Source organism: Hyla sarda, chromosome 4 (assembly GCF_029499605.1).
Source record: "Hyla sarda isolate aHylSar1 chromosome 4, aHylSar1.hap1, whole genome shotgun sequence".
In the NCBI taxonomy this organism is placed as follows: Eukaryota; Metazoa; Chordata; class Amphibia; order Anura; family Hylidae; genus Hyla; species Hyla sarda.
Genome location: NC_079192.1, coordinates 297264443 through 297289880, shown reverse-complemented (window position 1 = coordinate 297289880; position 25438 = coordinate 297264443). Strand labels below are relative to the sequence as shown.

Below are 25438 nucleotides of genomic sequence, written 5' to 3'. Positions count from 1 at the left end.
AAGCCCGAAAATACGTGCTGAAAAACTCGGCTTATACTCGAGTATATACGGTAGTACTAGGCCTAAGAAATGCAGTGCAACTACTCTAAGCAAGATTACAATTTACTGTATACCAAGCTATGTGTTTAAATCAAATCACCCACAGCGTTATACACTTAGACTAAGCATATTGTGCTCTAGTGCTCTACATCAAGGGATGTGGGAATATACGGTAGGTTGGGGATGTATTCACCATTATCATAGATCCTCATAGGAAATGCTTGCGGACTGATAATTAAATTAACAAGGAACAAAAAAAAACAAATCAGTTATACTTTGTATGTATACAGTTAGATGAGAAATATGCAGTAACTACAATGATATATAGTATGTGTTAAGGACCACGACTGCTAGGTTCCATTACAGTAGAGTAGGCAATGACATTAAATGGTTCCAAGCAGTCAAATACTCCCAGCTGTGGTGTTGTTGCAGGGATAACGTGGGAACAGGTAGTCAATTATGGCGATAGAAGGAGGTTCCAGTGATCAGACCTCTATCAATCAATCTTCCATTTTTTTCACCTATGTAAGGTGATAAATGCTTGTGACTGTAATTATCCCTTTGGGGTATTCCAGGAAAAAAACTTTTTTTTATATATATATCAACTTGCTCCAGAAAGTTAAACAGATTTGTAAATTACTTCTATAAAAAATCTTAATCCTTTCAATAATTATCAGCTGCTGAAGTTGAGTTGTTGTTTTCTGTCTGGCAACAGTGCTCTCTGCTGACATCTCTGCTTGTCTCGGGAACTGCACAGAGTAGAAGAGATTTGCTATGGGGATCTGCTTCTAAACTGAGCGGTTCCCGAGACACGTGTCATCAGAGAGCACATAGACAGAAAAGAACAACTCAACTTCAGCAGCTCATAAATACTGAAAGGATTAATATTTTTTTTTAATAGAAGTAATTTACTAATCTGCTTTACTTTCTGGAGCCAGTTGATATATAAAAACATTTTTTTCCTGCATAACCCCTTTTAATTAAGTCTCAAATAATTAATCTGTCCCGAAGTATTACTCTGTAAAACAGCACAGATTTCAACTCATTGTTTAGGACTTTGTCCTATAAAAAAGATAAACCACAAAAATATCTCTATAATTATCAGTATAAGCATGTGACATTGTGTAAAATTTAAGTTAAAAAAAGTCACAGTGCACTGATAGGTTGTCCTTTTTTCCTGTTGACAAATGTTCTAGGCATTAGAAGCTCGCTACATACATACGTATCTATGAGCGGTATCCTGCCCATTATCCAGGTCTAAATATAAAATCATGAAGATCCAGTTGTATAAAAGACCAGAGAACTTTAACATAACCATTTCTGGCCTTACATGCCTGAATAGAAGTTCTTATATAGATATAACCAACTGTCTTCAATCTTTTTCTTAACTTGTCTATAAAAATACTGGCATTACTAAACTAAAATGTTCGTTTTCAGTAGTTTCTACTGAATAATGTTAAAAGTCTTTATAAAAGTATTTAGCATCTTCATTGCATAAGTCCTATATTAAGAGGCCACTATTTACATAAAGGGTGTGCAGATATATCATGGTAGTCTGCCTCTGACTAAGCTTCTGCTTTCCCTTCTTGGGGTTGACTGAAAAGCAGCTTCCGGAAGATATTGGCATAGAATGGTCCATATACTTGCTTGTTGAAATTCACAATGTTTGAATAGTGAAATCCAATGAACTCCATCTCCTTACGGACTGGTGTAAGTCCTCCAGGAACTATAGGAACATGTTTGTATGGGTAGGGAAGACAAAGAAATGTGGTCAAATATTCTTGGACCCGTTTTTCTGAAAAAATCAAAATAAAAAATATAAATAAATAAATAGATAAAATCGCAGTGAACAGGCCACATATTCCTTTCACATGCACTGAGGGATAGATCGCAGTTTTTTAGTAATATTTATTTTAAGAGGAAATGCAGGATTAGATAATAATATATCAATTTATATATAATAAGACATGTCTAGTTTGTTCCAAAAACAGTGTCACCCATGTCCCCATTGCATTGCAATACCCCTTCTCTACCCCATTTGCTTCAGGAAACTATGCTGCTACTGGACAAAACCCATAGACATGTGGTACCGTTTTTTGGAATAATACAGGGCTTTTATTGGGAAAGGGGCATATATATATATATATATATATATATATATATATATATTTTTTTTTTTTTTTTACACTTCATACTTTTATTGAAGAACTTTTTATTTTATTTTTTTACACTTTTTACAGGTTATACTATGCTGCAATACATTTGCACTGCAGCACAGTATGACCTGATGAGCTGCACACATTACAGCCTGTGCGATCCAGCCTCTGGCTGGATCTCACAGGCTTCCGTAGAAGGCATACAGGAGGTCATGGTCTGACCTCCTGCTGCCATAGCAACCAACAGCGACCCGCGATTGTATCGCGGCGCCGCCGTTGGAGAACAGGGGGAGAGCGCTCCCCCTGTAAACACCATAGATGCCGTGATTAGGAATGATCACGGCACCTAGGGAGTTAATGCTGTCGCGGCTCCGGCAGCTGCGGCAGGACTCTGGCTGTGATATTTGTAAATTAATTATATTTAAAAATCTTAATCCTTCCAGTACTTATCAGCTGCTGTATGCTGCATAAGAAGTTCTTTTCTGTCTGACCACAGTGCTCTCTGCTGACATCATTGTCCACGTCAGGAACTGTCCAGAGTAGGAGCAAATCCCAATAGCAAACCTATCCTGCTCTGGACAGTAATTTACAAATATATGTTTGACTTTCTGGCATCAGTGGATATAAAATGTACACACATATATATATATATATATATTAAATTTTTTAAATAATAGATAGAGATATATATATATCTCTATCTATCTATAGTAAATTTGAGTAGCCGTATTAGTCCAGTGATGCAGATGCAAATCAAAAAAATGTTGCAGTATCTTGTAATACCTTTTTTATTGGACTAACAGCATTTTGTAGAGACAAGCTTTCGGGATTCCTCCCTTGATAAGGTATTACAAGATACTGCAACATTTTTTTATTTGCATCTATATATATATATATATATATATATATATATATATATATATATATATATATATATATATTCTTTTTTTTTTACTCCTTCCACTACTGTACCCCTTTAACACCTTCTCTTTTCAGCACTGCTGGAAAATGAGCAGTTAACAAACAAGTCCTGTAAGGGAGTTAGAAACAACATAAAATAATACACAAAATAATTCACCCACACACTGCTGAAGATGGATGAGCATACAGATATGTAACATTATTTCATACATCCAAAAGAAAATGTCCGGTGCTGGATATGCATAAGAATCTTTGCTTTATTTCTGCCTTGGCAAGGAGTCACAATACAGAGCAGGAACTTCTGACGCGTTTCTTATGCATATCCAGTGCCGGACATTCTTTCTTTTGGATTCGTATTGTGAAACCGGGACGGGATCGGTGGGTCCGATAGCACAGGTGTGCCATAGCGGTAATCAGTAAGTGAGCGGACAACACAGTTCTTTGTTCAAGAATTATTTCACACATACCAACTAAGTTGTAGATCGGGTGATTTTTTTCACTCAGGATGCAGATTTGTCCTTCCAGGAGACTTTTAGCCTCAGTGCCAAGTGCAGGTAAACCTCTTTCTGTCAATGATTTGTTCATTTCAAAAAAGATTTTACTGCTTAAAGCAGTGAGAGCCTCTTTTAAATTAAATGTGCTAAAAAAACATTGAGGGAAAAAAAAAAAAAAAAAAAGGTAATTTATTTATATTGCAAATATCTATAATAGGTTTATAGAGTAGTTACATGCAGGGAAATAGGAGTTAGTATGACAAAGCTAAAGGAAAAAACAAGCAAAAAACAAGACACTTACTTGTTTAGGCCTTGAAGGAGAATGGCTGCAATATCTCTGACTTGATCAATAAACCCAGTAGTGCTTACAGGGCCCATGGCATTCTGGGTAATAAGACATACACATGCTACAAATTTAACTTGATGCAACTTGTTCTTTAGGTCTACAATACGCTGGTCATCTGTGATGACTGTCTGGAAAGGAGAAAGCCAATATGCAAGCACTAGTCAGAACACAGATAGACGCAAGATTCTGTAAAGCACACTGAAGTACCTAAAAGACGAAACACCTACCTCTGGCACAACACCGTGATAGTCCATGTCCAGCAGTTTTACAAAACCACTGTTCAGCACTAGGGTAGGGCTAAGGTTTTCCACAGATACTCCATTAGCACTAGACGTACTCTCTTGAGCTTTTGCCTCTACTGCATCTTTAAGAGACTGCTCGATCCATTTGGTGGTTTGATTCAGTGCATCTACATTAAGATAAAATAAGATGACATTATCTAAGAAGCTTTAGCTATTACCCTATGGTCACTGGCAAAAAGTTTATCACCCCAGATGGTTATGAAGATTTTTATTCTTCATATGGGATGCTGTTTATGGGATTTGATTTGCATCATGCATATTAATTCTAATCCATAACACCATCATCTTCACGGCTCCTGACTCCATTTCATGTCCTTCCTCCTTCTTCAGGTGCCACACAGCACCAGGATGTCGTATGTATTAGCACATACAATGTTCTGATGATGGTCTCCAAGTGGGGAGGATTTAGGAGCAAGGAGTAAGTGCCACTGCCTGTTGTAAAGTCTAAGCACAGGCAGGGATGAGTATGGCTGGCTTAAGAGATGTGAACCCAAGTCTCTCCACATTTTATCCATTAAAGGGGTACTCCCGTGGAAAACTTTTTTTTTTTTTTTTAAATCAACTGGTGCCAGAAAGTTAAACAGATTTGTAAATTACTTCTATTAAAAAAAAATCTAAATCCTTCCAGTACTTTTTAGGGGCTGTATACCACAGGAGAAATGCTTTTCTTTTTGGATTTCTCTGATGTCACCACCACAGTGCTCTCTGCTGACCTCTGCTGTCCATTTTTGGAACTGTCCAGAGCAGGAGAAAATCCCCATAGCAAACATATGCTGCTATGGAAAGTTCCTAAAATGGACAGAGATGTCAGCAGAGAGCACTTTTGGAGAAATTCAAAAAGAGAAGCATTTCCTCTGTAGTATACAGCCCATAAAATGTATTGGAAGGATTAAGATTTTTTAATAGAAGTAATTTACAAATCTGTTTAACTTTCTGGCAACAGTTGATTTAAAAAAAAAAAAGTAAAAAAAGTTTTCCAAGGGAGTACCCCTTTAAAAATTGGTGAAAAATAGGATGGACACTGGCCACAAGAATGGACAAAAAAGGAACTAGGGATTTAACACAGCACAGCACATGTTCTTGTATTGTAAAGTCTGCTGAAATGTTTTAATGGACCTTTAATAAATAAAATACATTTTATATAGGACAATCGATCAAGCACTGGACCTTCTCTTAACTCTGCACCTGTGAGTATTCTCTGCGCTCTTGAAAGAGTACAATGAACAGTGAGAGAGCTGACTATCCCGTTGTCTAGGGACTTACTGGAGGAGGATGGCACCAGCCCCCCTAATTCCCAATTACATTTCTGTGCCATCCCTTACCATGACCATTCTATGGACAGATTAACAATGTACCGGTATATATGTTCACAACTGAATATTGGTTCCTCCTATAACATATTGTTCTATGGTGTACTGCAAACCTGCTAGAAGGAAAATTTCCAACAAATACAAAAGACATTTTGATCTCACATTTTAACTTTTATAGAGCTTATTTCTCTGCACATCCTGACTCATTATGTGATACTGAACAATATACCGTATTTAATCTGAATTTTATACTATTGATTTAGAAATATATAAAAAAATATAATAATAAAAACTAAAAAAAAGTTTATATATATTTTAGGGATCGACCGATATCGATTTTTTAGGGCCGATACCGATACTCTGTGGACTTTAAGGCCGATAACTTCGATATAAGTTATCGGCTATTTCAGCACACACCCCTGATCCAACCCCCCCCCCCCCCCCCCCCGCCCGCTTCTCTCTTCCTGCTGGTGCTTTGTCCAACCACCGCACCCCCCCCCGACCGCACCACCCCGGCCAGAAACTACCGCCGCTGCCCCATTGCCTCCCCCATCCCCGGTTTTATAATTACCTGTTCCCGGGGCCCAGGGTCCACGCTACTTCTGGCTCCGGCGGCGTCCTGAGCTGTCACTGTGTGCACTGACGGTGATGTCGCGTTGAGGACGTCATTGCGCACTGCAGCACACAGCATAACGCAGGATGCAGCAGGAGCCAGAAGTAGGTAGCAAGGTAATTGCCGATACAGATAACATCCAAAATCGTGAATATCGGCCAAACCGAGATATATATATATATATATATATATATATATATATATATATATATATATATATACACATATACACACACTCACACATACACACACTTATGCTTTAGAAGAGATGACCCTCACAATTTAGGAATACAGGCAATAAGTAAAACCAATATGCACCATAATATTTAGAAAAAGAGAATACATACCGGGGGATTTTTCAAGTATTTCCTGGAATTTAACTCTCTCATAGTCTGCTAGCTGCCGTTGAAGCTGTGGCCTAATGTTATGGATAGTGTAATTCACCATATCCATTTTCATGAGATCTAGGACATGAAAGACGTCCCTGAAGATTTAAAGGTATAAGAAGAAGAGGATGAAATGGATATGTAGAGCATAGCTAACAAGTACAACCTTATAACATCCAGAACAAGGCCAGGTCCTTACTGTGCATGATTTGATGACTAATATGGAAAGCAAAGTATACTCCATACATCCATCTACCAAAAAGTTTATAATCATGTTTCAGTTTAGTTCTAATCTTTTAAAGAAGCCTAGAAGTATCCTACATTCTATAGTTTTCACAACATACAGAGGTTTGTTTTCTGAGCCTTAAAAGGGGTACTCCGGTGGAAAACCTTTTTTTTTAATCAACTGGTGCCAGGAAGTTAAACAGATTTGTAAATTACTTCTATTAAAAAATCTTAATCCTTCCAGTACTTATTAGCTGTTGTATACCACAGAAGAAATTATTTTCTTTTTGGAACACAGTGCTCTCTGCTGACATCTCTGTCCATTTTAAGAACTGTCCAGAGTAGGAGAAAATCCCCATAGCAAACATATGCTGCTCTGGACAGTTCCTAAAATGGACAGATGTAAGTAGAGAGCACTGTGCTTGTGATGTCAGCAGAGAGCACTGTGTTCCAAAAAGAAAATAATTTCCTCTGTAGTATTCAGCCGCTAATAAGTAATGGAAGGATTAAGTTTTTTTTTATAGAAGTAATTTACAAATCTGTTTAACTTTCTGGCACCAGTTGATTAAAATAATAATAATAATAATAATAAATAAATAAATAGTTTTCCAATGAAGTACCCCTTTAAATAGTACCTGTCATAAGAAAAAAAAAAAAAACTCTTGACCTATGGCGACATGCCAAAAAGTTTTTATTGGCAGGGGTCTGAGTGCCCAGACCTCCATCGATCAGGGGAACGAGTCAGGAAAAGTCTGCACTGCAGCATGCTCCTTTGCCTGCTCTGTGTCATGTGATCGAGATAAGCTCATAGACTTACACTGCGAGTTATGTACCTAAATGACCTCTTTTACTGACTAGAAGCATTACTAGTAATATGTATGCACTTGCTGTTTTTAGAGGGAAGACAGCAAATGTATTTTTTATATCAATAATAATTGAATAACTTAAAGGGGTATTCCAGGCAAAAACTTTTTTTTTATATATCAACTGGCTCCGGAAAGTTAAACAGATTTGTAAATTACTTCTATTAAAAAAATCTTAATCCTTCCAATAGTTATTAGCTTCTGAAGTTCATTTGCTGTTTTCTGTCTAACTGCTTTCTGATGACTCACGTCACGGGAGCTGTGCAGCTCCTATGGGGATATTCTCCCATCATGCACAGCTCCCGGGACGTGACATCATCATTGAGCAGTTAGACAGAAAACTTCAGAAGCTAATAACTATTGGAAGGATTAAGATTTTTTAATAGAAGTAATTTACAAATCTGTTTAACTTTCCGGAGCCAGTTGATATATAAAAAAAAGTTTTTGCCTGGAATACCCCTTTAACCCCTTAAGGACTCAGCCCATTTTGGCCTTAAGGACTCAGACAATTGAATTTTTACGTTTTCATTTTTTCCTCCTCGCCTTCTAAAAATCATAACTCTTTTATATTTTCATCCACAGACTAGTATGAGGGCTTGTTTTTTTGCGCGACCAGTTGTCCTTTGTAATGACATCACTCATTGTATCATAAAATGTATGGCGCAACCAAAAAACACTATTTTTGTGGGGAAATTAAAACGAAAAACACAATTTTGCTAATTTTGGAAGGTTTTGTTTTCACGCTGTACAATTTCTGGTAAAAATGACATGTGTTCGTTATTCTGAGGGTCAATACGATTAAAATGATACCCATTATTACATACTTTTCTATTATTGTTGTGCTTAAAAAAAATCACAAACTTTTTAACCAAATTAGTACGTTTATAATCCCTTTATTTTGATGACCTCTAACTTTTTTATTTTTCCGTATAAGCGGCGGTATGGGGGCTCATTTTTTGCGCCATGATCTGTACTTTTTTTGATACCACATTTGCATATAAAAAACTTTTAATACATTTTTTATAATTTTTTTTTTAATAAAATGTATTAAAAAAGTAGGAATTTGGGCCTTTTTTTTTTTTTTTTCGTTCACGCCGTTCACCGTACGGGATCATTAACATTTTATTTTAAATAGTTCGGACATTTACGCACGCGGCGATACCAAATATGTCTATAAAAAAAAAAAATTATGCTTTTTGAGGGTAAAATAGGAAAAAACGGACGTTTTACTTTTTTATTGGGGAGGGGATTTTTCACTTTTTTTTTACTTTTACTTTTCCATTTTTTTTTTTTTACACTTGAATAGTCCCCATAGGGGACTATTCATAGCAATACCATGATTGCTAATACTGATCTGTTCTATGTATAGGACACAGAACAGATCAGTGTTTTCGGTGATCTTCTGCTCTGGTCTGCTCGATCACAGACCAGAGCAAGAGACGCCGGGAGCCGGACGGAGGAAGGAGAGGGGACCTCCGTGCGGCGTTATGAATGATCGGATCCCCGCAGCAGCCCTGCGGGCGATCCGATCATTCATTCAAATCACGCACTGCCGCAGATGCCGGGATCTGTATTGATCCCGGCACCTGAGGCGTTAATGGCGGACGCCCGCGAGATCGCGGGCGTCGGCCATTGCCGGCGGGTCCGCGCATGACACGGGCATCGCTCCGATGCCTGCGGTTATGCACAGGACGTAAATGTACGTCCTGGTGCGTTAAGTACCACCTCACCAGGACGTACATTTACGTCCTGCGTCCTTAAGGGGTTAATGGAAGCTGAGTTCATTAAAGGAACTAAATTTACAAATAATTAATAAATAACTAAATAAAATGTAATTAATAGACCTGTTATGCTGCTGTTCCCTCATGACAAAGTTTTGGGAAATTTATTCTCACTGCCATACTTTATTTTCACACCTACTTATAAAGATTCTGAAAATAGTAATATATCAGGGAATTGATGTATATGTAATCCCATATAAAACAGCTAGATTTAAATATAGCAGTAAACAGCTTCTGCCCCTGTCCCTTTATTTGTGTGGGTTGTAAAGATAAATGTTACAAACACTAGTCAAATATAGAGTTAAACACGGACGCTCCACTTGCTTTACTGAAGCTAGAAATACACTAGCAGCCCTTTCTGGCACTCCTTTTATAAACTGATGAGTGCACCACTATTATTATCTCTGCACTTAGGCTTCCACATTCGACCTTCAGGCAGCTGGAAAGTCCAGCTAGGCGAATGAAGTCAATAACTCAAACAAACCTACTTTCCCATTCTGCAGAGCAACTAGAATCACTAGTGTGAACTCTGTAAATACTTTGTTTTTTGATTTACCCAAAAATACATTTCTTTAAAAAGGGATAGGCATAAGCAAAAGACATAAGCAGATATTTATCAAAACCCGTATAGAGAAAGAGTGGAGCAGTAGCCCAGATCAACCTATCAGATTGCTTCTTTATTGTAAAAAAAAAAAAGGCCTTTAAAAAAAGCAATATGGTTGGTTGCTATGGGCAACTGCACCACTTTTCCTCTACACAGGTTTTGATAAATCTAACCCATTGGGATTCCCTAGATGCTACCATCTGTAGACATACCATTCAAGATGTACCGTATATACTCGAGTATAAGCCGAGTTTTTCAGCACGATTTTTTGTGCTGAAAACACCCCCCTCAGTGGTCTCTCCGCCCTCAGTGGTCTTTAACCTGCGGACCTCCAGATGTTTCAAAACTACAACTCCCAGCACCCAGCATGCCCGGACAGCCGATGGGAGTTGTAGTTTTGAAAAATCTGGAGGTCCGCAGGTTGAAGACCACTGTGGCCTTCGTCATCTTCCAGATACCCCCCACCCCCTTTAGTTTTGTACTCACCTACCCTCAGCGGGAAGGAAGGGTGAGCTGGTCCGGGCCATCTGTGCTGCAGGTACAGTCTGGTGGGGAGGGATAGTCGTTCCGGGCTGTCCATCTTCACCGGGGGGGGGGGGCCTCTTCTCAGCACTTTGGCCCCGGAATAGTGATGTTGCCCTGACGACGACGCACAGGAACGTTCATGCGCAATGTCCCTGTGTGTCGTCGTCAAGGCAACGTCACTATTCAGGGCCCGAAGCGCGAAGAAGAGGCCCCCCCCGGTGAAGATGGACAGCCCGGAACGACTATCCCTCCCCACCAGACTGTCCCTGCAGCACAGATGGCCCGGACCAGCTCACCCTTCCCTCCCGCCGAGGGGAGGAGAGTACAAAACTAAAGGGGGTGGGGGGTCTGGATGATGACTAAGACCGCAGTGGTCTTCAACCTGCGGACCTCCAGATGTTTCAAAACTACAACTCCCAGCATGGCTGTCCGGGCATGCTGGGAGTTGTAGTTTTGAAACATCTGGAGGTCCGCAGGTTGAAGACCACTGTCATTGACAGGCATTGATGATGAAGGGGAGGGGGGGGTGGTGATGACAGATGGTGATGATGAAGGGGGTGGTGGGATGATGACAGGGGTATGATGACAGGTGGTGATGATGAAAGGGGGGTGTGGGATGATGACAGGCGGTGATGATGGAGGGGGGGGGGTGATGACAGGGTAATGATGAAGGGGGGATGATGACAGGCAGTGATGATGACGGGGTGTTAATGATGTATTTCCCACACTAGGCTTATAGTCGAGTCAATAACTTTTCCTGGGTTTTTGGGGTGAAATTAGGGGCCTCGGCTTATACTCGAGTATATACTGTATGTTCAGCACCCTTTGACAACTATGGTTGCTGTACACATGTGCTGTGGATGTGTACATGAGCCGCTTAACAGGCATTGTACAATCCTTCTCTAGCTGAAATTTAAATGATGTCTATGTGCCACAAAAGGCCATACAAAATAAGATTGCCCAATGGGACAATCTAGTGCAAAAGATAACCACCGACAAGAAAGCCCTTTGAGAAATGTAATCAAAGGGGCAAATAGCTGATATGAACACTGCTATCTATAACGGCTAGACAAAGTCGATGGTATAGTCCTGTTTACATCTGTGTTTGCATTTAAAAAAAATTTCCACAATCATATGAACAAGAAACAAAAGTGATAACTGTGCTGGCTAAGTCACATGACAAATACCAACAGTGCCTGATGGACCATGTTGACATGTTGAAATGTAAAAGAAATGTGAACTAACCGCAGCATTTGTACAATGTCTCCACTGGCCTTAAGTTTCTTAACATCATCATCTCTAACAGGAGCACATAACTTTGACATTATATTAACTATATAACCGCCAAGCTTTGGAATATCAACAGCATTGTGTTCAGCCTGTTGTCTTATCAGGTCCACGTCTAGAACTTCACAGATTTGGGTCCGAAGTCTGTTTGTACCGGGAGTTAAGAAAGAGAGTAGAATCTACAATACAAAAATGACAAGGAAAAAGGTCATTTAATAGACAGTGTTGTATTAACATTTGTGAACATATTTCCTAATTACTAATTGATTACGAAAAAAAAATAGAAAAATACAAAAATAACAGCAACTTGTGATCCTACTTACAAACCAAATTCCCTAAAACCCCAATTTTATTTAGCAATTAAAGCCTTGCAAATTAAAAACCCACCGGAGGTACAGGGTTATTGCATTTATATCAAAGTTTCCTCTGAGGGTGAAACACGTAGGGAACGTTTTAATGAAACATTTTAACAAGACAGCAGTGTGTGGTTTGCATTGTGTTTTTTTGCAGGCACTCCTAGAAACAGATGTATTCTCCATTTGGTGGAGTAATACAGTTCTTTATAATAGATGCAGTAACCCTGAATCCCTGCTGGGTTTTTAATTTGGTAAGTCTTAAGTTACTTTAATAAGTTAAGCTTTAGGGAATTTGGTTTGTGAATGACAACACAAAGGTTCTAGGTTACCAATTGGTAATTAGGAAAGTTTATTAACCTTCCATTCACTGGGGTCCATGTGATTTGGATTCTTTTATCTTCATACATCAAAATTTAAAACAATGGTCCCAATACCAAAAATTAAGCTTAAAGGAGAACTCCAGACCATAAAAATTGTCCCCCATAGTGACAGCAGTAAAAAAAAAATAAAGATGTACATACCTTCCTCCGCTCCCCCGGGGCCTCAGGTAACCGGCTCCGGTCTCCGCCGCAATCCACTTCCTGGTTGCTGGTGGTCGGATGAATCAGCCAATCACCAGCCGCAGCGCAGTCCGACTCGGCCGGCGATAGGCTGAGCAGCAGTGTGACGTTTTTGGCCCCGGCCGCAGGTGCCGGTGTAGTGAAGCATTTTGTGTCCTGAAGTGTTTTCACTGCTCAGCCTATCGCCGGCCAAATCAGACTGCGCTGCGGCTGGTGATTGGCTGATTCATCCGACCACCAGCAACTCTGAAGTGGATTGCGGTGGAGACCGGAGCCGGTTACCGGAGGCCCCGCGGGAGCGGAGGAAGGTATGTACATCTTTATTTTTTTACTGCCGGCACTATGGGGGACAATTTTTATGGTCTTGAGTTCTCCTTTAAGTATATTTACCTCTTTTATCTCATCAAAAAGCCTGATGGCGTGTTCATACTCTGGAGGATCTGCTTTAAGTTCTGATTCCAAGCGATCCCAAAATGCTTTGTGGACAATCTGCTTTACTTGTCTTTCCAAGCTGTGAAATAGAACAATAAAGTAAAGATCTCTCTCTGGGTGCATTTGTACAAAGATTCATAAGTTTACTGTTAAGGACTTTTGCACAGCATGTTATACTGCGAATCTGACAGCTGGTTCACCTACACTAAACCCAGGATAGGAGTGGTTATAGTGTGTGTGAAGAGCTGTAACATTATAGGTAATTTAATTCCATTGGATAGGTGCAGCAAAAGGATAGTAAATAGCTTTATTCCTAATGTGCCCCAGCGCGCATAGGAGCTGGGGAGCCGGCTGGCCAAGCTCCCGTCTCATCTACTGTATATTCCACCCGCAGTCCGCAACCAGCTTCATTATTCAAATACCTTACTTTCACGTCACAAGGACACGAGAGCCGGTGGGGGGTGGTGTGTAGCGAGGCTTCAGTGGCACGGGTATAGAGACACACTCCCCTCCTCCTGCAGGCTCTCACAGATTAGTGACAGAGTGAAGAATTTGGGGGGGGGGGGGGAGCCACAGGCAGAATATAGATGAGGCAGGGAACCAACTAGGATTCTCTTTAAAGGGATATTCCTATCTCTAAAATGTATAAACTATCCACAGGATAGGCCACAAACGCCTAAAAAGGTGTGGGTCCCACCACTGAGACAGGCACCTATCTATAGAATATAGCCCATGAGGAACAGAGGTTGCCAGGATTAGGAAACCAGCCAAGCTTGCTGTTCTATCCTAACTCCGTACCCTTTATTGAAGTAAATGGGAAAAATGGAAACAGTAAGCTATGCAATTTCTGTAATTGAACAACCCCTTCTTTCAACATGAAAATTAAACAGAATGAAGCTGAGAAGAAATACCAACCTGTTTTTTGGGGGATCTATAGTTTCAAGATGAAAGTTTTCATTTGCAACTATTTCATGGGCTAATAATAAGTTGGACAAGTTCCTTGTAGTTGCCATAACATCATCAAAAGTTGTTGCTTTTGGTGGACTTGCTAATAATCAAAACATATAAAGCAATGGTGAATGACGATAAGCAGTCTTTAAAATATTGAAGAACGATCAAAGAAATGACATATAAGACGTAATTAAAGTGAACAAAATATTTGTTGTTGTAGCAGCTATATCATGCATGTTTGTAAAGTCAACAAATATACTGACTTGCTTCCTATTAAAAACAAACTGGATTTAAAGGGGTTATCCAGGAAAAAACTTTTTTTTTCTATATCAACTGGCTCCAGAAAGTTAAACAAATTTGTAAATTACTTCTATTAAAAATCTTAATCCTTTCAGTACTTATGAGCTTCTGAAGTTAAGGTTGTTCTTTTCTGTCTAAGTGCTCTCTGATGACACGTGTCTCGGGAACCGCCCAGTTTAGAAGCAAATCCCCATAGCAAACCTCTTCTAAACTGGGCGTTTCCCGAGACAGGTGTCATCAGAGAGCACCTAGACAGAAAAAACAACCTTAACTTCAGAAGCTCATAAGTACAAAAAAAAAAGTTTTTTCCTGGAATACCCCTTTAAAGTTTGTGTTTTTCTGTGTATTTTACAGAAGGCTTTAGAAAGTCAATGCCTCAGGTTTCATAGCTTACCCTCTTTGTTACCACTACATTATTTGCAAACAGCTAGAAGAACTGTCCCAAAGAGGGATACTGCCCTAAGCTCCTATACTGGATTTTGAAGGGGTTTTTACATTTTTTGACTGTGACCAAATAAACATTTTAGAACTTCAAAGTGGCTGGAGTGACCAGTTAAATAAAACCTGTTTCATGCTACTATGGGGGGGGGGGATGCAGGACCGGACACATTTTGATCAAAAATGGCGCTAAGAGCCTCCATTTTCTGCCCAAGAGTGCTGCTGCAACCTTCTTTTTTTGTCAACTTCTCCCTGCCCTGACTGGTCAAACTCTCCCTATTTGGGTATAGGAAGAGATCTATGAATCAAAGCCAGTAGGATGAGAAGCCACCAGGGACAACCCAATGATATCGGAGCCCCGCTCCTGGTGTTATACCTCCGATTTTTATGCAACACTGCAGCTTTTCAGAGTGAATCAGGCATTAAATAGGAACCTGTCCTGTTTCATGCTGCCTGTTGCTTCAATGGGAACAATAACAAGTTCAGATCTGCTTTCTATGATTTGCCAGATCTATTTTAAGAGAGTAAATACAGTTTCACTGCAAACTGGCTTTAGATAATTGTATTATTCTATGGCATTCAACAATGGAGCGTGTGTAATTGTGTGCAAATTGCCACGTTACAACACTACTATAACATGTGCACATTCCATTCAGGTATATACACAGGAAGCCTCCATGCTCATCAATAGCTGTATAGGTAAACAAGATGGTCAGGGTTTTGCGCAAGCTGGGATTGGGGAAGATGTTTTGCTCTTTTGTTAACGTCATGTACTTTGATATTTTCAGCACAGTGTTTGTGAATGGCTGGAAGACTGACCCCTTTCCAATTCTTTCAGGGGTCAAACAAGGCTGCCCTCTTTCACCTTCTTTTTGTTTGTGTTATAGAGCTCTTTGCGGAGTCTATCCGGCAGAATGGAGAGATCAGTGAGATCACCGCACTAGGACCAGATTGCTATGTGGTCAAGTTCTCACTCTACATGGACGACATGACAGTCTTCTGCGCTAATCGCTGTTCAGTGACTGCACTCATCCAGACCTGCGAAGACTTCGGCAAAGCTTTGGGGGCTAAAGTCAACTGCGGGAAGTCGGAAGCAATGTTCTTCGGGGAATGGCACCTGGCTTCTTCCGCCCCTTCCCCATTACTATTAAACCAGACTTCATCCTTATCCTGGGAGTCTGGTTTGGGAAGGAAGGAGCGGCCCTTAAGTCTTGGCAAAACAGACTGGCAAAAGATCGGACTGTGGAGCTCCAGAAAGCTCTCGATGGAGGGCAAAACACTGGTCTTGCGGAGGGAAGTTTTGCCTGTGCCCCAATACACCGCACAGGCCTGGCCTCCCCATGCCACCATTTGCAAGGCCATCACTCGGACTGTGTTTAGTTTCATATGGGGCAAAATGGACAGAGTCAAGCGGACTGTGATGTATAAGGAGCCCCACAAGGGTGGGAAGGGAGTCCCAGATATCCCCACTCTGCTGAGGACTTCCTTTGCATGTGTCAGCGTGCAGTGGACACTTGTGGAAAAGACTGGCTCAGCAGGCAGGTCCATGTCTCACTTGTTTCTTTTGCCCCTCTGGAGGCAGCTCGGCTGGGACAAGTGGGACAGCTCCATCCCTTACAACTGGAACACCCCCTGTTTGTCCGGTTTGTGAGGGAGCACCAGCGAGAGGGACTTGTTTGAGATCGTTCCGGGTCTCCCCGGGGTCACGGCAGAGACTGTTTGGGAAAAAGTGGCTTCAAAGAGTCTTACCAATGGACATAAGGACTTGTTGTGGATGGCTATTAAGGGAGGACTTTATCTTAGGTCCTTCATGCATGTCCGCGACCTGTCCGGACATGCATGGGGCCCCAAGGGTACTGCCCCTGGTGCCCCTTTGTGGAGGAAACATCTTTGCACATGTTTTGGCAGTGCCCCTTTACACAGGGTCAGTTGGACACCCTCGAAAATGAACTCAGAGACTCTGTACCCAGGAACTGCCTATTGTACCATTCGGTGCTTTATGGTCGGTTCCCTGGGACCCACGTTGTGGAAGCCATCCAGGAGGCCTGGCGCCTTATGAACTGTTTAAAGGATGCTGTGTGGCTTGCCAGGAACTGCCTCGTGATCAACAGGGAGAACATGTCCGTCCGGGACTGCCACAGGTTCATCAGGATCCTGCTTAGAGACTATTCCATCTTGGACAGCCCGGCCGTCGAAGAATAGGAGTAACGACCCCCTTTCCTTCCCCCAAGTCCCCCTGAGGTCATAGCCCAGTAGTTTGGCCTTGTGATCTGCCCCCTCCCTACCCCCACATAGTTGCCCACTCCCCCATGCCCTCAGCCCTGCCCCATAGCCCATGCCCCTACCCCGATCACAGATTGTATTGTTTGTTTTTGTCGATTCTTGTGCTTTTCTCTTACAGGATTGAGCGGAGTGTTAGAGTAGCATGCTGTGCGATGTATAGCTTAGGGAACCTTTGCTGTGTATTGTACTGTTATGCTTTTTGTGATTGTAATTTATTGTATGACTTGTAATGACTGAACAATCAATAAAGCTCTTTCAATAACGGTAAACAATATAGGACTACAGTTACACATCCAATCATCTGTTATCATGTCATGGTAAATATTATCCACAGCCTACTCACACACAGGCGAAGCATGCTTGCTGGATGAATCGCTGGTAAAACTTTCCCTGGGAGACTCGCTGTCACTGGATGAACAGGCCATACTTTCTGACAGCCTTGATCCATCAGAGTCGCTGTGCCGGTCTTCATTTCCAAAGGGTTTATCATCACTGAATGGCATTTTAGTGTCTACACCGTAAAGAAAGTACATTTTACCCATGACAACATTTGCAAAACATTCACAAGATTAACAGGTTTACTCAGCAGAGCTTTATAAACAAGTGCCAGCATTTTTTATTTAAAAAGTACCTGTCACCAAATAAACTGTTCTGAACTACCTCAGGCTATGTTCCCTAACTAATTCCAAACACCCCTCCTGCCCTTAAAAACTATTTCAGAGCTTTAAAAAGCTCGGTATCATACCTTTCTTGCTCGCATAGTGCAATTTCCCAGCAGGAGAAAGTGGGCGTTTCCCAGCAGGCAGGACATCACTGAAGCCTGCTGGGGGACCACTTTAGCCCTCACATCATTGCAGTGCTGTGATGAATAGAAGACCTCAGGCTCTGTGCATGTTTCAGCCTGTGTTGCTATCAGTGAGGCTCTCCTGCAGCTTTCAGTCTGTGCAGCTTTCTGTGAGAATCTGTGGAGCTTTCACTTTCTGTGCAGCCGACAATCAAGCTTAGAGAAACACTTCCTAAGTTCGGACTCCCACCAGGCCAGGAGGAGACCAAACTCAAAGTATTAATCGTGGCATGGAACAGAACAGAGCCACATATTGGCCGTTTTTAATATTACATTTTAAACATATTTATGGTGATAATTTTAAAAACAAGTGACTGATAATTACACAAGAAACACTATATTAAAAGTTTTAATTTGGTGACAGTTACTCTTTAAGACTTTAGCATCCTATGTTGTGGTGGTATCCTTTATTTCTTCCCCCATCGAGAGAAGTAATATAGATCTATAGCTCACAATACAAATATTAAAAAATGCTAAAATAAAAAATCATTTATGTATATATATCCTGCTATTTTTACAGACGGTCTCAATTTACAAATGGTTGGGACCTCTACTGAGCACCAATGACAAGTGATGGCTGCAGAAACTCACGCATACTGTACTCTCACCTTAGAGAAGATGACATTCTCTCCAATGAAGCGTTTTAAGATTTTTTTGTCTGTAAATATTTTTTATACATTCAAATAAGGTTCTGAACCGGAAAGGACCAGCATAGTAAACCTAGGATGGCTTTAAATTGTGGTCTCTTCACATAGTATAGAACAGTGGTACCCAAACAGGGTACCTCCAGCTGTTGCAAAACTACAATTCCCAGCATGCCCGAACAGCAACAGCTGCAGGCACCCGGGTTGGGAAACACTGGTATAGAATATCCCTGCCGAACATTACTGTCAGTTGTAGTTGGGTGCATGAAATAAAGGAAGGACTCAGAGCAGTTAGTAATAGGCTAAATAAACAGCTGCTTTATTCTGGCAACACTTCACAGCACTCTGAAGGAAGCACCACCCTTTCTGTGGTGACTACCAGGAGGTTCTGTCTGTATACTCAGGAAAAGTAAGGTCACAAAAAGCTCACTATTAGAGATGAGCGAACGTACAGTAAATTTGATTCGTCACGAACTTCTCGGCTCGGCAGTTGATGACTTATCCTGCATAAATTAGTTCAGCCTTCAGGTGCTCCGGTGGGCTGGAAAAGGTGGATACAGTCCTAGGAAAGAGTCTCCTTTTCCAGCCCACCGGAGCACCTGAAAGCTGAACTAATTTATGCAGGAAAAGTGATCAACTGCCGAGCCGAGAAGTTCGTGACGAATCGAATTTACTGTAAGTTCGCTCATCTCTACTCACTATCACAGGGTCCTTGCTCGGCATAATTTACAGCAAAGAGGGCTATGGATCCACAATGCAGCGCAAACAAGCCTAATATTCATACTCAGGGAACTGAAGGAAGTGCTGTAAAGAGGACGCAGCTCTGCACCACTTTTTTTTTTTAATCCCCCCCATCCCCCCCCCCCCCCACTCCCCGCATACAGCAGTGGTTTCCAACCAGAGTGCCTCCTGCTGTTGCAAAACTTCAACTCCCAGCATGCCTGGACAGTAAGGACATGCTGGGAGTTTTAGTTTTGCAACAGCTGGAGAGTCATCGGTTGGGGCTTGCTTCCCTAACAGCTGTCTCTCTGTATGGTACAATACTACATCTAGCATGCTTGGGGATTGCTGCCCTAACGTGTGTTTCTCTATATAGTACACAACGACAACTCCCAGAATGCCCTGTGTTTTAATAAACGTGAATAAGCCCCTCCCCCCCCCCCCCCCCCCCGAAAAAAAAATAAGTTACCAACTTTTGGCGTTTTACAAAAAACATTTTTTTTTATAAAAATGTAAGTAAAACAATGAAATAAACATATTTGGTATCACCGCTTGCAGAAATGTCCAAACTACTAAAATAAAATGTTAATGGTTCTGCTGGGTGAATCGCGTAAACGTTAAAAATAATAATAATAATAATAATACCAAAAAGTAAAAAATTGCTGATTTTCAGTCACATCCCCAAAAAAGTGAGCAAAAGTGGTACCGTTGAAAGCCACAGGTCATGGCGAGAAAAAAAAAAAATTTGGAATTGTTATAGGGGATAAAATGTCTGATTGCGGGGGGGAAGAAGTCACCGCTGGGACCCCCCGCGACCTCTGGCACGACCCCCCAGTCATCCGGTGAACGGAGCGAATTCCGTCATGCCCCCTCCCATAGACATGGCGTGATGTCACGTCCCGGAAGCCCCGAGGTTTCCGAAACTTCAGACGCAGCTACGAATAGAATGCAGGCTGCTGCAGGGAGATCGCGGGGGGTCCCAGCGGCGGGCCCCCCGTGATCAGACATCTTATCCCCTATTCTTTCAATAGGGGATAAGATGTTTTTGCCCGGAATACCCCTTTAAACAACACAATGTAACTCCAAGTCAATGACACTTCTGTGAAATCACACTGTCCACTCAGGAAGCAACACTGATTGACAATCAATTTCATATGCTGTTGTGCAAATGGAACAGACAACAGGTGGAAATTATAGGCAATTAGCAAGACCCCCCCAATAAAGTAGTGGTTCTGCAGGTGGTGACCACAGACCATTTCTCAGTCCCTATGCTTCCTGGCTGATGTTTTGGTCACTTTTGCATGCTGGCGGTGCTTTCACTCTAGTGGTAGCATGAGACGGAGTCTACAACCCACACAAGTGACTCAGGTAGTGCAGCTTATCCAGGATGGCACATCAATGCGAGCTGTGACAAGAAGGTTTGATGTGTCTGTCAGCGTAGTGTCCAGAGCATGGAGGTGCTACCAGGTGACAGTCCAGTAAATCAGGAGACGTGGAGGAGGCCGTAGGAGGGCAACAACCCAGCAGCAAGACCGCTACCTCCACCTTTGTGCAAGGAGGAGCAGGAGGAACACTGCCAGAGCCCTGCAAAATGGCCTCCAGCAGGCCACAAATGTGCATGTGTCCACTCAAATGGTCAGAAACAGACTCCATGAGGGCGGTATGAGGGTCCGACGTCCACAGGTGGGGGTTGTGCTTACAGCCCAACACCATGCTGGATGTTTGGCATTTGCCAGAGAACATCAAGATTGGCAAATTTGCCACTGGCACCCTGTTCTCTTCACAAAGGAAAGCAGGTTGGCCCTGGGTTCCTCCTAATGCAAGACAATGCTAGACCTCATGTGGCTGGAGTGTGTCAGCAGTTCCTGGAAGAGGAAGGCATTGCTATGGACTGGCCCGCCCGTTCCCCAGACCTGAATCCGATTGAGCACATCTGGGACATCATGTCTCGCTCTGTTGCACCGCAGACTGTCCAGGAGTTGGCGAATGCTTTAGTCCAGGTCTGGGAGGACATCTCTCAGAAGACCATCCCCATCTCATCAGAAGCATGCCCAGGCATTGTAGGGAGGTCATACGGGAACGTGGAGGCCACACACACTACTGAGCCTCATTTTGACTTGTTTTAATTATATTACATGAAAGTTGGATCAGCCTGTGTGTGGTTTTCCACTTTGATTTTGAGTGTGACTCCATATCCAGACCTCCATGGGTTGATAAATTTGATTTCCATTGATCATGTGATTTTGTTGTCCGCACATTCAACTAAGTAAAGATGAAAGTGTATACTTTGAGCAGTGTATAACATTGCAAGGGATCTATGACCCACATTTACCAATGGATTTGCATCTTTTTTTAGATACAAGTTGTACGTCTAATCCACATAGCCCCTGCCATGGAAAACATGAGCTATTTTTAGCCTATGAGAAATGTAATATATGTCAATAAATTAGACTGGCTATAGACACTGGCTCATTTTCATAGATGTTTGTTGTTATGTGTCAAAATAGATTTGGAGAATGTACAATACTGGTATCTAAGAAAAGGATTGTGCAAAGCTCACACATTGCTGTATTCTCCACATACATATCCAGATTTTCTCTCATCTTTCCATATGTATCTCTTCTAACTACTGGTTAACTTTTCAAACTAGCCAGGTAAACTTTAGAGCACCTAAAACTGCTCATAGCTTGGAAAAATGAAAACGGATACTGAAAAATATCCTGTCTTGGCATTGCCCCTTTAATGGATATTAATAACTACCGTGAACATTTTTTGGCACATGCCTGACAAGTGTTCTGACGACAGAATCCAAAATAGCTTTTCATCAGTCAGAACAGATTGTTGTTATTACCTATTATGCAAGTGACATTGTTATAGCTTATACATAGGTGGCTGCAGGTAGGTCTTGTGGTTTATTGCTAATCGAGGGCTCCCCCGGTCTTGCCACTTTGCAAGCCCAGGTACAACCTAGCATTTTTTTTTAGCAGGCACTATGGGTTAACATTTTTCTTTTACTCTGTACTCCGGTGGAAAACTTTTTTTTTTTTTCTTTTAAATCAACTGGTGCCAGAAAGTTAAACAGATTATTAATTACTTCTATTAAAGTCTTTACCCTTCCAGTACTTTTTAGCAGCTGTATGCTACAAAGGAAATTCTTTTCTTTCTTAATTTCTTTTTTGTCTTGTCCACAGTGCTCTCTGCTGACACCTGATGCCCATATCAGGAACTGTCCAGAGCAGGAGAAAATTCCCATAGCATTAAGACCAAAAGAAAGTCAACTGAACCAAGCAACCATCTAATGTTTATGGGGTCCTCCCAAATATCCCACGACTAATTATAGGGGAGAGAATGAATGTCAACTGCCTGACCCTTCTGTTTTCTGGGAGATAAGCATTCACCAGAGCTGTCTGGCAGCGGCTTTCCCCTCTCTCCCCATGCAGAACACAACTAGCTACTAGTTGGCTACTTCCAAATACAGCAAAATTTTTGCATCATATTACATACAGCTCGGGTCCTGATTTAAATACAGGCCGGGACCCGCGGCTAATACAGGATATCACCGATCGCGGTGATGCCCTGTATTAACCCTTCAGACGCGGTGATGAAAGCTGACCGCCGCGTCTGAAGTGAAAGTATCCTGGTTGCTTAGTCGGGCTGTTCGGGACCGCCGCGGTGAAATCACCCCCCTTTTCCCATAAAAAAAATAACAGTGTAAATAAAAAATAAAACAAACATATGTGGTATTGCCGCATGCGTAAATGTCCGAACTATGAAAATATATCATTTATTAAACCGCACGGTCAATGGCGTAAGCACAAAAAAAATCCAAAGTCCAAAAAAGCGTATTTTTGGTCACTTTTTTTACCATTAAAAAATGAATAAAAAGTGATCAAAAAGTCCGATCAAAACAAAAATCGTACCGATAAAAACTTTAGATCGCGGCGCAAAAAATTAGTCCTCATACCGCCCTGTACGTGGAAAAATAAAAAAAAGATAGGGGGTCAGAAGATGACATTTTTAAACATAAATTTTCCTGCATGTAGTTATGATTTTTTCCAGAAGTATGACAAAATGAAACCTATATAAGTAGGGTATCATTTTAACCGTATGGACCTACAGAATAATGATAGGGTGTCATTTTTACCAAAATATGCACTGCGTAGAAACGGAAGCCCCCAAAAGTTACAAAATGGCATTTTTTCTTCAATTTTGTCGCACAATGATTTTTTTTTCCGTTTCACCGTGAATTTTTGGGTAAAATGACTAATGTCACTGCAAAGTAGAATTGGTGACGCAAAAAATAAGCCATAATATGGATTTTTAGGTGGAAAATTGAAAGGGTTATGATTTTTAAAATGTAGGGAGGAAAAAACGAAAAACTGAAAAACCCCGAGTCCTTAAGGGGTTATGCAGGATTGGAAAAACCTTGCTATTTCTTACAGAAAAACAGTGCCACTCTTGTCCTTAGTTTATCTGTGGTATTGCAGCTCCACTAAATAGAGTCAACCTGTAATACCACACACAACCTGAGAACAAGTGTGGCGCTGTTTTTTTATTTATTTATTTTTTAAGACGGCAGCTATGTTTTTCTAATTCTGGATAACCCTTAGCACTGAGGTTCTTGGCAGCGGTCATCGCTCTGATCTCCAGGGAAGGCTTTTAGACAATGGTATACACACACAATAGGATATGTTTACAGACTGGCCATGGAGCTGGAATACAACACTGGGGTTTTTGTAGCCATTCACCTTGGATGGAAAGTGATAGCAAGCAGCTGGCAAGCAGGAACACTGCCCCCTGGGGGCTGATAGCAGATATTACTGACCTTACAAGGTAAAACCCTGCAAGCTGTGGTCAGGGCCCTACAGAATGGATATATAGTACATGACAGTGATCTCCAAACTCTGGACCTCCAGCTGTTGCAAAACTACAACTCCCAGCATGCCCGGACAGCCAACGGCTGTCCGGGCATGCTGGGAGTTGTAGTTTTGCAACAGCTGGAGGTCCACAGTTTGGAGACCACTGGTATATGGTTAATATCAGAAAACGTAGTCAGCAAAGCTCTGCTGGGACTTGTAGTCCTACAACCAAATCTGAAGCACTTGATAGTCTCTTCCTTACCTTTCAGTGTATAGAGCAGGGATAGCAGAGATCAGTGATGTCTCTCGGCTGTCAGTGACTGTGGCCCCTCGGGCTCTTGACATGCAGTAGTGCCAGTATGTGGGTGTCCCCCGGTATAACGCTGGGGTCCTGTGGCAGCAGTCGGATGGTCCTCAGGTATTATACAGTACAGGTCGCTTCCAGCCCGTCTGATGTTTTTGTTCAGATCACAGCTGATCGCTGGGGATGGGGGAGGTGCGGACCGTACCAATCCAAGCACATGGACGTCCTCAATAAGCAGCCGGTTCTGTATGCTCTTATCGAGGAATACCGTACAGAAGCGTAACTCTTGGTATTACACAGTCTTCCGTGTGAGTCGTATGGTTCTAACACATCATACAGATGAAAAATTCGAGAAAACCGTACAATGGTACGGTCCTGGCAATGACGTCTGGTATTTACGGAAGTATTACAGCCACTGGCAATTCGGTTGCTAGGGAGATGTTTTGCTGTTCTTTAAACGTTGGCACGCCCCTCTGAGAATTAACCCTTTGTAGTGCCCTCGCTTTCTTGTCTAGACTGAGTGGTGACGGCGGGTAACTACACAGCGAGGCCGCGAGGAGTGCGCGCGATTCACCCCGCCACATGCCTCCTGCTGTTATGAGGAGGAGATGTGACCGCAGGGGGGCGCCTGTGTTTGGATTCACTTGGCTGGAGTTTCAGTCTGTGTGGGAATTAAATAATAGGCTGCATGCACGCCACGTTTTTGCAATTCAGTTCCCCTATCAGGTTTTTGATGAAAAACTGATTCCTCAAAACCTGACTAAACTGTATCAAAACATGTGTACAAATTTCAACCCGTATACCGTTAAAAACCGTATACGGTTTGAAAAATAATGTCCAGTTGCATCCACTTTTTAAGAAAAAAAACGTATAAGTTTTTAAACTTTTCACTCCA

The 25438-nt window shown here is 41.7% G+C and overlaps 1 protein-coding gene across 3 annotated transcripts in view; it reads right to left on the bottom strand.

The window, feature by feature from the left end:
• TCP11L2 (t-complex 11 like 2) overlaps positions 1-25109 on the bottom strand; it is a 106826-nt gene extending 81717 nt beyond the window's left edge. The window contains exons 1-10 of one of the 3 annotated variants that reach the window (XM_056574637.1): positions 24502-25106; positions 17516-17683; positions 14116-14248; positions 13159-13279; positions 11811-12031; positions 6529-6665; positions 4184-4365; positions 3912-4084; positions 3584-3756; positions 994-1834 (exon numbers count right to left, since the gene is read on the bottom strand). In XM_056574637.1, coding sequence (XP_056430612.1) covers positions 1605-1834; positions 3584-3756; positions 3912-4084; positions 4184-4365; positions 6529-6665; positions 11811-12031; positions 13159-13279; positions 14116-14248; positions 17516-17675 — 1530 coding nt within the window. In that variant the 5' untranslated portion in view covers positions 17676-17683; positions 24502-25106 and the 3' untranslated portion in view covers positions 994-1604. Of the gene's footprint in view, positions 1-993; positions 1835-3583; positions 3757-3911; positions 4085-4183; positions 4366-6528; positions 6666-11810; positions 12032-13158; positions 13280-14115; positions 14249-17515; positions 17684-24501 lie in introns of those variants that run through there. The other 2 variants (XM_056574639.1, XM_056574634.1) reach the window with 2 other exon arrangements.
• Between the last annotated feature and the right edge of the window lie 329 nt (positions 25110-25438).